The sequence below is a fragment of the Halichoerus grypus genome, chromosome 11 (assembly GCF_964656455.1).
Source record: "Halichoerus grypus chromosome 11, mHalGry1.hap1.1, whole genome shotgun sequence".
NCBI classification, from domain to species: Eukaryota; Metazoa; Chordata; class Mammalia; order Carnivora; family Phocidae; genus Halichoerus; species Halichoerus grypus.
This window is the reverse complement of record NC_135722.1, coordinates 25,676,910-25,692,860: the sequence shown is the minus strand read 5'-3', so window position 1 is coordinate 25,692,860 and position 15,951 is coordinate 25,676,910. Positions and strand designations below refer to the sequence as shown.

At 40.2% G+C, this 15,951-nt stretch overlaps 1 protein-coding gene across 2 annotated transcripts in view; it reads right to left on the bottom strand.

Moving 5' to 3' along the window:
- The window catches only part of FBXO3 (F-box protein 3), a 32,878-nt gene extending 17,447 nt beyond the window's left edge, over positions 1-15,431 (bottom strand). For both annotated transcript variants that reach the window (XM_036107150.2, XM_036107159.2), the window contains exons 1-3: positions 15,286-15,431; positions 11,270-11,359; positions 9,211-9,374 (exon numbers count right to left, since the gene is read on the bottom strand). In XM_036107150.2, coding sequence (XP_035963043.1) covers positions 9,211-9,374; positions 11,270-11,359; positions 15,286-15,389 — 358 coding nt within the window. In that variant the 5' untranslated portion in view covers positions 15,390-15,431. The remainder of the gene's footprint in view (positions 1-9,210; positions 9,375-11,269; positions 11,360-15,285) is intronic.
- Between the last annotated feature and the right edge of the window lie 520 nt (positions 15,432-15,951).

The window sequence follows — 15,951 nt, the reverse complement described above, 5'->3', positions numbered from 1 at the left end:
TAAGCATCTGCCTTTGGCTCAGGTCATGATCCCAGGGTCCTCGGATCGAGTCCCGCATCGGGCTCCCCCTGCTCAGCGGGAAGCCTGCTTCTCCCTCTCCCCCTGCTTGTGTTCCCTCTCTCGCTGTGTCTCTCTCCGTCAAATAAATAAATTTAAAAAAAAAAAAGAAAAAAGAAAGAAAAGAAAATCATATCTAGGCATATTATTGGGAAACCGCTGAAAATCAAAGACAAAGAGAAATCTTAAAAGGGGCCAAAGAAGGGGAAAAGCCATACAGTCACTTTGAAAGGAACAACAATAAGACTAACAGCTACATTCTCAACAGAAACAATAGAAGGCAAAAGAAGGATAGCTTCAAAGTGGTAAAAAAAAAAAAACCTGTTGGGGCGCCTGGGTGGCTCAGTCGTTAAGCACCTGCCTTCAGCTCAGGTCATGATCCCAGGGTCCTGAGATCGAGCCCCACGTTGAGCCCCACGTCGGGCTCCCTGCTCTCCCTGCTCGGTAGGAATCCTGTTTCTCCCTCTGCCTCTTCCCTCTGCTCATGCTCTCTCTCTCCCAAATAAATAAAATCTTAAAAAAAAAGTTATTAAAAAAAAAACCTGTTGACTAGAATTCTATATCCACTGAATATATACTTCAAAAGGGTAGATAAATACATTTTTGAACAACAAAAAAAATCTGAAAAAATTCAGCAGTAGTAATCCCTCATTTAAAAAAAATACTAAAAGGAATTCTTCAGGTAGAAGAAAAATGATCCCAGATGAAAGCATGAAGATGCAGGAAGAAATGAAGAACAATGAGAAAAGGTAAAAATGGAGGTAAATCTAAAATAAAACTGAATATATAAAATAATAATAATGTTTTCAGGGATAGAAAATACGTTCAAAATTAAAATCACAAAAACTATAGTGTGAAAGGCAAGAGGGTGATAATTGAGTATTCTAAGGTTCTTTTATTGACCAGGAAGTGGTAAAAATAAAAATTTACAATAAATTTTAATTAAGTCAGAGATGCATCATTTAATCTCTAGGGTAAATCACTAAAAATGATAAATAAGAAAGGGAGGTACAGAATAAAAGATAATTAAGAACAGAAAAAAAGGAACACTTGCTCAGGAGCACAAATAAAAAAACAAATAAGAACACAGTATATTGGGGCGCCCGGGTGGCTAAGTCATTAAGTGTCTGCTTTCGGCTCAGGTCCTATGGGATCGAGCCCCACATTGGGCTCCCTGCTCAGCAGGAAGCCTGCTTCTCCCTCTCCCTCTCCCCCTGCCTGTGTTCACTCTCCCACTGTCACTCTCTGTCAAATAAATAAATAAAATCTTTAAAAAAAAAAAATTTAAAAAAAGAACACAGTATATTTAAACTCAAATACATTAGTAATTACATTAAATATAAATAAATGAAATAATCTAATATTAAAAGACTGACCAGATAAAAAACACAATCAGGTATAAGAGGCACATCTTAGAGATGTAGATATGTAAAAGAAAGTTAAAATAGCTGTACTAAAATCACTAAAATAGACCTTAAGACACACAGCATTATCAGAGGTAATGGACGATTTTTTAAAATGGCAAAAAAGGTGCACCTAATAACCCAACTTCAAAATATATTTTTTAAAATAACAGAACTAAAATGGAAAAAAGATGTATCCACAACCATAGTTATTAGTTTTCTATTGCTATACTATTAGCAGCTTAAAACAACATGCATTTATTATCCCATAGTTTCTGAAGGTAAGAAGTCTGGGCATGACTGAACTGGATCCTCTGCTCGGGTCCCACAGGCTAAAAACACCATGTCAACTGTGGCTGCTATCTCAGGTTATGCATCTTATGCTTGGGGTCCTCATCCAAGTTCACTGGTTATTGTCAGAATTCATTTCCTTGCAGTCGCACAACTGGGGCCCTCCGCTCCTAGAAACTACCTGCCATTCTCTATCACCTGGCCCTGAGCATAACATGCCAGCTTGCTTATTCAAAGCCAACAGGAAAGACCCATGCTTCAAAATCTCTCTGCCTTCTGGAAGGACCCAGTTTTTAAGGGCTCACCTGATTAGGTCAGGCCTGTTCAGGATAATTTCCCTTTTGATTAACGATTAACTCAAATTCAACTAATTTGGGACCTTAATTACATCTGCAAAGCCCATTCACCTTTGTCATCTATTACCTAATAACAAGAGTGAAATCAATTATATCCACAGTACCACTCACACTCAAAGGAAGGCTATTATTATACCAGGCATGTACAGCGAGGGTAGGAATCTTTGGAGCTATCTCATAATTCTGCCTACCACACTGATAAGTTTTAACATACCTCTCTCAGTAACTAATAGAACAAGTGGACAACAAAAAACAAATAAAATAAAATAAAATAAAATCAGTAAGAGTACAAAAGATTTGAACAAGACTAACATTTTTTGCCTAAATTATATACATAGTACTGAATCCAACAATTGCAAAATATACATTCTTTTCAAGTGTACAAGGAACATTTACCAAGAGAGATTATATGCTGAACCAGAGAACAAACCACAACAAATTTCAAATGACTGAACTTATATAGAGTATATTCTCTGATCCCAGCAGAACTAAAGTATAAATTATATTAAGAAAATTACAAAAAAAAACCCCAAATATTTGGAAATCTAGCAATACATCTCTATATAAACCTGTGAGTCAAAGAAGAAATCAAAAGAAATCAGAAAATATTTTGAACTGCATGTTAATGAAAATACAACATATTAAAACTTATGAGATAAAGCTAAAGTTATGCTTAGAGGGAAATTTATAGCAAAAGCTATTGAAGAAAACAAAGCCTAAAAATTTATGATCTAATCATCTCAAGTCAAGGAAAATGCCACAGTAAACTCAGAAAGAATCAGAGAAATTAATGAAATAATAAGAAATGAATATAGAGAACTGACAAAGGCTAAGCCAGTTCTTTGAAAAGGCTAGTAAGATTAACCCCTACCAGCATGTGACTCTCGATCTCAGGGTTGTGAGTTCAAGCCCCACACTGGGTGTAGAGATTACTTAAAATAAAATCTTAAAAAAATAAATTAGTAAATAAACAAATAAAATTTTACCTAATTTACGTGTTCTTTTTTCCTAATTATCAAACTTGGGAAAATTCCCAAGAAGTCCACCAATCCTCAATAAACACTCCTAAAAATAAAAATTTCACAATTTCTTTCTGGATCTCACTCGCAACAGGGCCATGGCTAAGGACACAAGTATCAGCCTCGCTGCACAGCTTGCCAGAAGCCGTGAGTCAGCCTGCTCCCACCAGAAGACTGGAAGCAAGTCACCCATCTACTTCATGGCTCAGGTTTTGCACTGGAGAAATTGAAAATAAAGCACCTGCCCCTGTTTTATGTAAAAAAAAAAAAAAAAAAAAAAAAAAAGAACGAAAAAAAAAGATTAACCCCTACCTAGTAAGACTGATAAAAAAATAACAGAAAAAGCACACGAGAGGCGCCTGGGTGGCTCAGTTGTTAAGCGTCTGCCTTCGGCTCAGGTCATGATCCCAGGGTCCTGGGATCGAGCCCCGCATCGGGCTCCCTGCTCAGCGGGAAGCCTGCTTCGCCCTCTCCCATTCCCCCTGCTTGTGTTCCCTCTCTCGCTGTGTTTCTCTCTGTCAAATAAATAAATAACATCTCTAAAAAAAAGAAAAAGCACAAACAATATCAGAAATGGAAAGGTGAAATCACTACAGATCCAACAAGCACTGCAAAGGTAAATGGATATTATAAAAAACTTCACAGCAATGTATTGGAATATGTAAATAAAGTGGACAATTTCCTAGAAAAATACTCAAGTTTACATAAGAATAAGTAGAAAATCTGAATAGTCCTATATCTAATAAAGAAATTGCATCTTTAACTTAAAACCTTCCCACAATGAAAACTCCAGAATTGAATGGCTTCACTGGTGCATTCTATGAATAATTTAAGCAAGAAATAATATCAAGCTTACGTAAACTCTTCCAGAGAACAGAAAAAGAAGTAACACTTCCTGACTTGTTTTATAAAGCCAGCATCATCTTGATACCAAAACCTGACAAGAACATTTTTAAGATGGAAAAATTACAGGCCAAAGTTTCTCATGAACATAGATGTAAAAATCCCAATCAAATACTAGCATATCAAATCCAACATTCAAAAAGGAATTTACAGGGCGCCTCGGTGGCTCAGATGGTTAAGCGAGACTGCCTTCGGCTCAGGTCATGATCTTAGGGTCCTTGGATTGAGTCCCGCATCGGGCTCCCTGCTAGGCGGGGAGCCTGCTTCTCCCTCTGCCTCTGCCCCTCTCTCTCTCTCTCTGACTCTCATGAATAAATAAACATTTAAAAAAAAAAAAAGGATATTACAGCCAAAGTTAACTTTATTCCAGAAATGCAAAGTTGGTTTAATATTCAGAAAAAATCAATGAATACAATTCGGGACATTAACAGAATGAAGTAGGAAAATCAGGTGATAATCACAAGGTTGGAAAGTCACTTGACAAAAATTCAAGGATCCATTTAAAACACAAAAACAAAAACCCTCTCCACAAACTAGGATCAGAAGAGACTTTCTTCAATGTGATAAAGACTATCTATTAAAAAACCTACAGCAAACATCATTTAATTTTTTTTTTAAACATTTGATTTATTTCTCTGACAGAGAGAGACACAGCGGGAGAGGGAACACAAGCAAGGGGAGTGGGAGAGGGAGAAGCAGGCTTCCTGCAGAGCAGGGAGCCCGATGTGGGGCTCGATCCCAGGACCCTGGGATCATGACCCGAGTCAAAGGCAGACGCTTAACAACTGAGCCACCCAGGCGCCCCAGCAAACATCATTTTTAAAGGAGAAGTGCTGAAAGCTTTTCCTCTGTGATCAGAAAGATAGGACACTCATTATCATCATTCCTATCCAATACTGTACTGAAGGCCCTAGCCAGTGCAGTAAAGCAGGAAAAAAAATGACATGAAAATGGGAAAGCTAGAAATAAAACTGTCATTATTCAACATCCTTAGGGAAATGCAAATTAAAACTACCACTACATATCCACTAGAAAGGCTGAAAAAAAAAAAAGACAACATTAAAGTTCTGGTGGGAATGTAAAGTTTTAGAACCACTTTGGAAAATTAATAGTATCTTTTGCAAGTTTAATATAAGCATACTCTACAACCCAAGAAACTCAATCCTAGATATTTACCTAATGGAAGTATGCTCATATGTACATCAAAAATTATTTGCAACATTATTTATAATAGCCAAAAAGCTAGAGACAACCCAATATCCATCAACAGTAGAATGAATCTATAAATCATAGTCTACCCATATAATGGTAGACCATACTCACGACAAAAATGAACAAACTACTGTTACACACAACACAGCTGAATCTCACAAACAAAACAAAAAATTCACACAAAATATATACTTAATCATGCAAATTATATAAAGTTCAAAAAGAGAGAAAACTACTCAGTGGCATTAGCATTCAGGATAGTGGTTACTTCTGAGAAAGAAGGAAGATTCTAGGTACAGAAAATCATTCTACTTCTTGACCTGGAGGGTGTTACAATGGTCATGTTTACGTTGTGATAATTTACCGAGCTGTACACTTAGAATCCACACACATTTTTGTATGTTAGTTAACATCACTAGTGATGGCATGTGGATATCACGTGTCCCTAGGTATGATGTGGTAAGAGGGGCACTTCACCTTTGTGGTAATCTTTCTAAAAGCCCATTACTCCAATCTAATCATAAGTAATACTTCAGACAAAGCCAATTTGCGGAATAGTCTACAAAATACCTGACCAGTACTCCTTCAAACTGTCAAGATCATGCAAGACAAGGCAAGACTGAGAAACTGCCACACACCAGAAGACACTAAGGAGACATGACAACTAAATGCAATGTGGTATTCTGGATTGAATTCTGGAATCCAAAAAGGATATTAATGGAAAATGTGGCGAAATCCAAACGAAGTCTGGAGTTTAGTTAATAGTAATATGCCAACAAAAACTGTAGCTTTGACAAACGTCCCACAGGGAGATACGTTAGGGGAAACTGAAACTAGGTGAGGGGTGTACAAGAACTCTCTGTACTGTCTTTGCAACTTTTCTGTAATCTAAAATTACTCCAAAATAAAAAGTTTATAAATAAAAAAGTTTAGTACAAAAGAAAACAAGCTGAATAGCTGCCTGAGCCAGAAATCGATGAGGAAAGAAACTAATATTGGTATGGTCAGTGCTACATGTTGGACATTAGAACATTAAGAAACTAAGAATTTCTTGAAGAGACAGCTGGACAGAAAAAAGTAAAACAACAACAAGAGAAAAATATAAGGAAATACATGTTTACAATACAACAAAATCAAGGTTTAGAGGGGCATCCTGTTAATAGGAGAATTTGGGAGCCACCCAGACCAGGTTCAAATCTCAGCTCTACCACTTACTAGCTCTGTGATCTCTGGCAAGTTATTTCACCTCTTTAACCCTGTTTCATCTGCAAAATGGGGGATAATACTACCTACTTGAGACAATTATCCTGAGGATTAAATAAGCTCTCTCTGCTTAATAAAGTGCTTTCCTGGCACTCAATAAATGTTCATTTACTTTCCTTGCCCCTTAGCCTACTTCTGTGAAAAAGCAGGGAAGAGGTTACCAGGAGTTACCCATCACTTCCTAGTTATGGGACCTTGTGTAAGTCACCTAAAACTCCTCTGAGCCTGTTCCTTCACCTGTAGAATGAGGGAACTAGTATAAATCAGGGATTGGCAAACCACAGCCTGTAGATCAAATCCCAGCTTGCCGCCTGTTTCTGTAAATAAGTTTTCTTGGAACACTGCCATCCCCTTTGTTTAGGTATTGTCTACGGCTGCTTCCCCACAGTAACAGGAGAGTTGAATAGTTGTGACAGAGACTCTCTCTCTCTCAAAGACTAAAATATTGACTATCTGGCCATTTAAAGAAAAAGTTGGCTAACCCCTGGTCTAAATGGTCTCAAAGGCCCCTTTCAACTCTAAAGTTCTAAGCCCACATGTAAGGTAAATATGAAATTCGAAGATACATGATATATACCATTAGATAATTCCAAGTTACTCTGTAAAACTTTCCCCAAGTCCAGTGCCTATTTGCTTTCCAAGTTTCCTTTCTATCTCTGCCATCTCCATAACCTTGAGACTGAGTCAAGGACTGTGGCCCTTGAGGTGAACAGCTAGTTCCTGACTCAGTACTACAACTCATAGGCCTGGCATCCCTAGCGTACCCAGCATTCTAGATATCAAACAGCTTTTACCCCATTCCAACTCACGGCAAAACCCCCAGAGAACTGGCACTTGGCAGTAAAACAGGGGCTATCAGGGAAGTCTCTGATAACCTCACCTCCAACCACCAGATACAGAACAGTGAGCAGCAAACCTGGGAATGCCAAATGGAGGGGAAAAAAAAAAGGAGGAAGAAAGAAAAAGAAAAGAAAAAGAAGCTGCTATGTATCTTTAGTTTCTTCCTTTCTTGGTAGCTCTGTGCCTCAAAGGAGAACCATGCCTACATTTTCATATTCTAAACGTCCTAATATTGGACTAGCTCTCTAAGAGTCCTAAGCACTCTGGACAAAATAGAATAGGTCCTCTCTCCCTTCAATTGTTAAGACCATAGCTCTCGCGTAAGCTCTGTATTCACATCCTGGCTCTTTTATTTTGTGATGGCAAACAACTTGCTTAGTTTATTATGTCTTAGGTAGTTCACCTATATAATGAGAATAATAATTGTCTACACCTCATAAGATTTTGGCAAATTAAATGGAATAATATAAGTACTTAGCTTAGTGCCTTACTTTGTGTATAATAAAAAATAGCTATTACAAATCCTTACCTATTTTATTTATCACCACCACATACCTATTTTTGGAATTACTTTCCTCTTGTAATTATTTAACCCCACATACCAAGTGGATATTATTCTCCCCCCCCAAAAAAAGGAAAAGAAAAAATCTATTAAAGATATTAATCAAGGATACTTTCCTTCAAAGCTCTACTCTCTCTACCAAATCACTCTTTCCTCTACCTCCCAGCAATTCCGTTTGAAGTACCTAGTCATGCGATCCTGGTCTGTATGAAATTCGTATTTGCATGGGAAGTTACAGTGGAAATATGACATGTAAAAGGAATAGTGTTTCCAAATAGACCTTAATTCAAAAGGAATACATGTGAGAACTGATTCCAGTTTCAGCTCAGTAGAACCAAAACATGTTTAAAATTCCTTTGGAGAAATCTGAAAAAACCTGGAAGCTAAAGCAGGTAAGTAGCAATGTATCTGCAATGTGTTTATGTACTTTCTTGGGCATAAATTAACAAATCAAATTAGTGGGAAATAGCTTGTTAATATTTCTTGCCAGAGTTGGACAATAACAGTATAGTAGAAAGACCACAAGTTCTGAGGTCAAATAGACCTTAGTTCAAATCTTAGTTTTCACTATTCTGTAAATGTCAAAATAGGGATGAAAGTTTCCCTTACTTTATTATGCTGCTCTTATACTCTGAAAGACCCAGGTCTTTAGTATTTGGTCTTTCTAAATCATTAGACTATCAAACAAAACTTTACTTGCACTAAAAATAAGAAAGAGGGTTAACACAGGAGGCCATTTTTCGATTAAAAAAAAACTCCTTTGAAAGAAATCACAATAGTTATCCTCAAGCAATCTTAGTGTTAGTGAGCTTATTAAAAAACAAATGTAAAGAGGCGCCTGGGTGGCTCAGTCATTAAGCGTCTGCCTTCGGCTCAGGTCATGATCCCAGGGTCCTGGGATTGAGCCCCGCATCGGGCTCCCTGCTCAGCGGGGAGCCTGCTTCTCCCTCTCCCACTCACCCTGCTTGTGTTCCCTCTCTTGCTGTGTCTCTCTGTCAAATAAATAAATAAAATCTTAAAAAAAAAAAAAATAAATAATAAAACAAACGTAAGGACACTAGGAGTTCGGCTTTCCCTTCTAATAAATAATCACGTGGGTCCCAAGGCAGGCAAAAATGGGATAAGCAGTAGAGCAAGGGTCCTTTTAGCAATATAGGCTTCCTATTTCCTTGGCCAAATGTGAATGGTGAATTACAGATAATGTTGGTAAATTACAGATTAGCATAGATGATAGAAACCCAAAGTTATTTAACCTATTTATACTATAGTTACTAAAATGAAGGGAGACCCTGCATTGCCAGTACCTTTCAGAGATAAAACCATCCGAGGACATCTGGGCTCCAAATATTTCTTGAGATCATCCCAGGCCTTTTTAATAGCAGCATAATGGTCAATGTATCTTCCTACATCAGAGTAAGTATCTATGAAGAGAGATTTCCAACACTGATTCTTCTGTGTTTTCTCTTCCCTAAATAGATTTTAAAACATGAGATTAAAAATCTTTTGAAATGAAATTAAACACTTACCAACATACTTTATTGGGAATTTGTGCTTACTTTTGCCTTCCTTTTCATTTATTTTAGCTACAAATGAAGACTAGATAGCAAAAGTGATACATACATCAAAAAATCTAACAGGAGTTACTGCTGGCATGGTGGGATTATGAGTCACCTATTTTCTTACTTTCTACTTATTTTTTTCCCTAAGTTTTCAAATCCTTAATGAAATATAATGTGAATTGTATAGGAGGTATGAATTTCAACTTACTCCTTAAAGCATACCAATTATAAAGTTTTAAGACACATATGTAGCTGTTCTATTTTAGAAATTATTCGGAATTTAATGATATAATACTACTAATCTAATTTATCTACATTGGATTAGCCAGGAAATCATATAGCACTGAAAGTAATCACATGATTTAATATCTCTATTTGGTACAATTCCACAAACATCTATTGCGTGTCTACTCAGCCACTCAGGGCATTAAAAATGAAGCACCTTTTTTGCCCTCAAAAATATATATATTCTAATCAGGGAGAAAGAATGAAGTGTCAATTTATGAGTCGGAAGTGGTATAGGATAAGGCAGACACAAAGGGCCTTCTGGTATCCTGCTAATGAGGTTGGACTTTATCCTGTAGGGAATGGAGAGCTACTAAAGGGTTTTAACAGGGGAGTTGAAAGAGCAGAACTGTGGTTGTGGTTTGGGAGGTGTGTAAACTAGAGGCACAAGAGATGAGTCAAGAGGGTTTTGAGTAGTCCAGGTAAGAGATGATGAACTGAACTAAAACTGGTAGCTAGATGAAATGAGAAGGAAAATTCAAGAAATATACAGAGGCTAAAATCAGAAAGGCTTGGTAACTGAATGAATGTAGGGAGAGAAAGAGAGGAGATCTAGGATGATTCCTGTTTCTGGCATAAATACCCAGGTGGATGCTTCTGCCATGAGGACTAGGAATGCAGGAGGATCAGGTTTAGGGATGGTGAAAAGAACAATTCAGGGTGTTGTTTTGGCTGGGAGGCAGGGGTGGAGGGTGGGGGCTGGGGGCAGGAGTTGGAAGCAAAGCATCTTTTTATTAATCAAAATAATATATATACATATTATCAAAACCAAAAAGTACCAAAGAACTTACGATGAACAATTAGTCTCCTAGTCTAATCCCAACCCTTCAAAGGAAACTTCAGTTATTTCTGCAAGTTATCTCTGTAATTCTAGACGTTCATGCCTCTACACTTGATTTATCAATTTTACATCTATCTACTGATACCCCAAAGTAAAGGATCAGTTCATGGCAATACTTAAAATGTCTTCTTCCCCATTCTTCCTCCTCCCAGTGTTTGATAACCCTGTTATATTTAGTTCTATTAGGTAGCTTGCAACTTTAAATAATATACTTAGACCTCTAGTTCTTCCTTTGCCAACTTGTCACTACTTGATTCCCCTCGATCTAAGAAAAAGATACTGGCAACCCTACCTTCCCTTTCATCTTTCCCAACTGCCACCTTCTGTCAACTGCACTTTGATTCTGTCAAATTTATTAACATTTACTGAACTCAGAGAGCCCTTGTGGGTGATCCAATTAAGATCTCGGTGGGGATGTCAGGGATGGACATTCAGGTTTGGGAGTGAGGAGCACACTGTTGCCACCATAAATGGCCAACAGCGCATGCAGAATTCACAGAGGGAGAAGAGCGGTGGCCCAAGGACAGAAGTTTGGAGAACACCAGCGTTTACTGGCAGGCACAAGAAGAGCCTCAAAGGAGATAAAGAGACAAGGGTGAGAGAAGAGAATCAGGACAGACTAGTGTTATGGAAGCCAAGGGCCGAATTTCAAAATAACATTATTTCCTGAATACTCACTCAGATATCAGCCAGTATTTTTTGCAATGTCTTCTCCACAGTGGATCATGACTTGATAGCTGGCTAAGTCTTCGACTGACATAGCAACAACTGGCAATAACCAGATTCATGGTTAGTATAAAAGAAAATAAGAAAACAATTTAGAAATAAAGATAAAAATATTCAATGTTGTTTTCTTTCATTCCTTTTGCTTTTCTTATTTCCCACTTTCTACCCTTATAATTGTAAAACAATATTTTCTAAAACCTGTTTAGCATGTTAGCTAGTATAATTACCTTGTGAGTGGTGAAATCTTAACTATTTGAGTTCACAAATAAACCCCAAAACCTCTGCAACTGTAATTTTCATATGAAAGTCTATAAAACATATAAACCATTGGAGTTAATTTCAAATCAAAGAGTTTTCCTACACTTATTATTGGGACGGTATTTCTACATATAGGAAGAAACGTTAATCAGGTATAAACAAAACGGTTTTCTTTTTAAGATCTGTGACACATTTGATATTAAATACATAAGCCTTTTGTCTGTTTTGTTCCAATTTTTTCTTAAAGGAAAGAAATACTGCAGCCAAAATCAATCTTAATTATAGCAACTATTGGAGAGCCCATTTATAAAATACATCGGATTCATAATAGTTCTAATTCAATATCTATAGCGATCCAAATTAGTATCAGCTACTCAAAATCACGGAATGTTGGAAATAATTTTCTTATTATATAGAAATTTCTAATACAATAGTGCTCCAGTCCTGTAAAGACTACCCTAATTAATTTGCAAAAAGAATGAACCTAGGATTAGGAAAATAGATTTCTATCCTCTCAGAAGAGGAATCACAAGTTACAGAAAGTTGATACTCAAAGATCTCAGTTGGGCAATAGGTAGTCAACTAAGTGAATCTTAAATTACATGGGATTTGTCAAGGCCCTGATTGGGGCATGTTAAAAACCAATTGATGGTAAACAAAATAGCTTTCGTTAGATTTTCAGATTTCACACAAATATCATCCTCATCCTTTTATGCCAAGCTCAGGAAGTGCCCAAACAAACACTTGCAAACATAGGAATCCCTCCAGTTTTGTCAATTCAGAGTCCACTCCCTCTTTTCTTGATCCTTCTCTCTCCACTGTCCCAAGAGGTAAACAACAAAAAAGAATCTCTGGAATAAGCACCAAAGGAGATTTTGATGCACATGAAGGATGAGAACAACTGTTCTAGACATTCTGACTCTGTTGGCTTGGGGTAAGATCTGTATCTTGAGCATGTGTATGTTTAAAAAAGTGTCACATGTGGGGCGCCTGGGTGGCTCAGTCATTAAGCGTCTGCCTTCGGCTCAGGTCATGATCCCAGAGTCCTGGGATCGAGCCTGGGATCGAGCCCAGGATCGAGGCCAGGATCGAGGCCCACATCAGGCTCTCTGCTCGGCGGGAAGCCTGCTTCTCCCTCTCCCACTCCCCCTGCTTGTGTGCCCTCTCTCGCGCTCTCTCTGTCAAATAAATAAATAAAATCTTAAAAAAAAAAAAAAAGTGTCACATGTAATTCTGATACATAGTAAGGGTTAAGAATTAATAGTACGCAATAAATCGCCCTGGAATGGGGGAGATCCACATTGTACAGCTGATATTACACAATGATCCCAATAGACTACTCCAATCCAACCTGATCCAGTCAGTAAGTATGTATCAAAAACTTTGGAGCTCAGCAATGGTCAGGACACTTGACAAAGTGGAGCTGTACAGTGCAGGAAAGAAACTGTAGTCCACTGGAAACTTTTCTGTAGATAAAATTTGATGATGTTTGTGACGGTTAATTTTATGTGTCAACTTGCCTGGGCCAAGGGATACCCAGATAGCGGGTTAAAGATTATTTCTATGTGTGTCTGTGAAGGTATTTCTGGAAAGGATCAGCATTTGAAATGGAGGACAATGTGGGTGGTCCTCAACAAAACCACTGAGGGCCTGGAACAGAACAAAAAGGTTCCTACCCAAAGCATTTAAAATAAAATCTGATCCCCCTCATCTTGGCTCACAGGGTCCTGCATGATCTCACCAGTCTCTTCTCAAGGCACTCTGCCTGTGAGTCACTCCCTACCCTCCTGCAACAACATTCTAGCACCCATCCTGGCTATGCTACCATCCAATCAGCTTCTGAATACACTGTTCCTCTGCCAGGACTGCTCTATGCCAACCTTCATAGATGGCAACTCCTTCCAATTTGAATTGATCATCCCTTCCTCTCATTCCTTTACAGAGCAATTGGTTTATTTCCTTCATAGCAAACAGCAACTCTTGTAATTATGCACTTTGTTTTCCCATCTTGCCTACAAGGCTGTAAGCTTCCTAGGAGGAGCCTTATCTGTCTTGTTCACTATTATATTCCCAACATTTAACCAGCTGGCACTGAAAAAAAAAATTTGTTGAATAAATGGTGAATACTAAGATAAACAAGACAGTCTTTGCTTTTAAGAAGTGCACAACCTATCTGGTATGGCAAATAAACTCTGCAGAGGAAGGAAGAAGGTAGAAGAATCAGGAGAAGGGGTCTTAAATAAATTCCATCTTGCTTAGGGTGAGAAAAGGTGGGCAAGGCATTCCAGACAGGGTCAAGAGCTTAAGCCATAGAACAAAAAAACCTAAATGTGTGGTATGCTGGCAGAGGTCTGATTTGGCTAGAGTGGACTGTGCCAAATTGATAAGGACCTTAAATGCTCCCGAAAGTTTAGGTAATAGTTTGTAAACAAGGAGCATCATAGGTTTTTAAGCGGACTGACAGCGAGATCTGTCTTAGAAAAATCACCCTGGCAGCAATGTATGTGTGTATATGTGTGTGTTAGATCCCTAAGAGGCCATAGCAAGAAAATATGTCAGATGAAAAGTCTGCTTTTGGAACAGCCTTTTCCAAAGAAAAGACAAACGTTATTTCTCTGCTTTATGTACAAGCCTGAGTAGAGAAAAATTTATTGAAAAAAAAGTTACAGGTGCTAATATAGATAGCAGCCAGAAACTGGAGTTATCCCTCTGTCACCAACTAGCTAGGCCAACCAACAAATATCAATAAATCGAAGAATACTGTATGTCTAAAAGAATTTCTGATAACACAGGGCACAATCATCAAAGGGTTAAAATCCAATGGTAATCCAAAAAACAAAACGAAACGAATCTTGCCTACCGATCCTTAAGAGGGCGATTTTGCCTCCTCTGCAAATATATATGGTGGCACAAGAAAGACAGAGCCATGCCACCAGCTGTCAAGGGTGTAAACAGCGCCATTTCTTCCACCAAACAGTCCCGAGCGCTGAAGGAACTGGCATTTGACCACCCTTACCAGCAACCGGTGTTATTTTTGGAACGGATGCTGGTAATGTAGGAAACCCAGAGCCCACAGGAGAGAAGTCACCTGTATCGCACCACCGGAAATCACTACCAAAACACAAAATCCAACATGCAACCATGAGGAGGAAGGCTGGCAGCAAAACAATTATCAAGCACTGATGTCCAAAAGTGAGCCCTGCGAGATATTACGGTGCCACGGAAGTCGCACCTGAGGGTCAAGCGGTCGCCCCACCTGCCCACTCTGGCGCCGGACTCCGCAGGCCCGGGCCCAAGCAGAAAAGAGCGCTTGGCCCAGACAGGGGCTTTCCCAAAGCGTCCAGGGCTGGGCCAGATCGGGCGGAGACCAGCAGGACGGCGTGTGGGGGGCACCGGGGTCGACGGGGCGGCCGCGGGGAGCAGTGCCTCCCCACCTTAGAACTGGGCCTTCGCCGAGGCCTGGCAGAGAGGATTCTCGTCGCTCCTCCGGCCCGGGCCCTGGACCGTAGGAAGACCTAAAGGCGGGGCCCTTTCCGCCCCCGTCTCACCCAGGCCCCGGGGTGGCTCCGCAGGATCAGGGCGGCCCTCGCGTCACCTTCTGGCTGACGCGGGAGTCTGGGTCAGTCTGGGAGCCGGGCCTCCGTCCCTCCTGCCTCACTGTCTCCCCCCGCCCCGTGGCCCCACCCCTGCCATGCGTGTCCTCCCATTACTTGATTAGGTCCCGGTAGTCCAAGAAGGATAAGATGAGGAGCAGGGGATCGGTGGGCAACGATTCTAGGGTCAGCGTCGCTGACTGGGTCTCCATGGCCGCCATCTTGCCTGGCCCGGTGCAGGCCTGGCCCCGCCCCGGTCCCGCCCAGACCCCGCCCCCCGCCGCCACCGCCCGAGCCGCTCCCCAGTCGCTCGTACAGGTTTGTTATGTAACCGCCGGGACAGCCCCGCCCACGGGGCGGGCCGAGGGGCGGCTCCCGGCCGCCCCCGCCCCTCGGGCCCAGCGCCGGTGCGGTGGGACCCCGCTGCAGCTGGGATCCGTGTTCCTCCACGCTGCGCGAGCTCCGCAGGCTTCCCCCATGCTCCCCATCACATCTCCCGCGCTCTCTCCTCCCATTCCGATCCTTAAACTTGCCCAGCCCGTAACCCTTTCAGTCTGTTCCAAATCTTCTGCCTGGCTCTATCCCCGTACGCGAAATTTTACATCCGGTGTCCTCGAACCCAGGCCCCAAATCTCACCCTAAATCCTCTCCGCCCTTGGCCCCCAGATCCTTCGCTTCCCGACCTAGAAACTCTTCGTTTTCCCCCTCAGCCTCCCTCGCCCTGCCTGTCCCTAGCGCACAGCAAGGTGGCTCAGAGCCTTGTCCACTCAGTAGAGGCAGAGT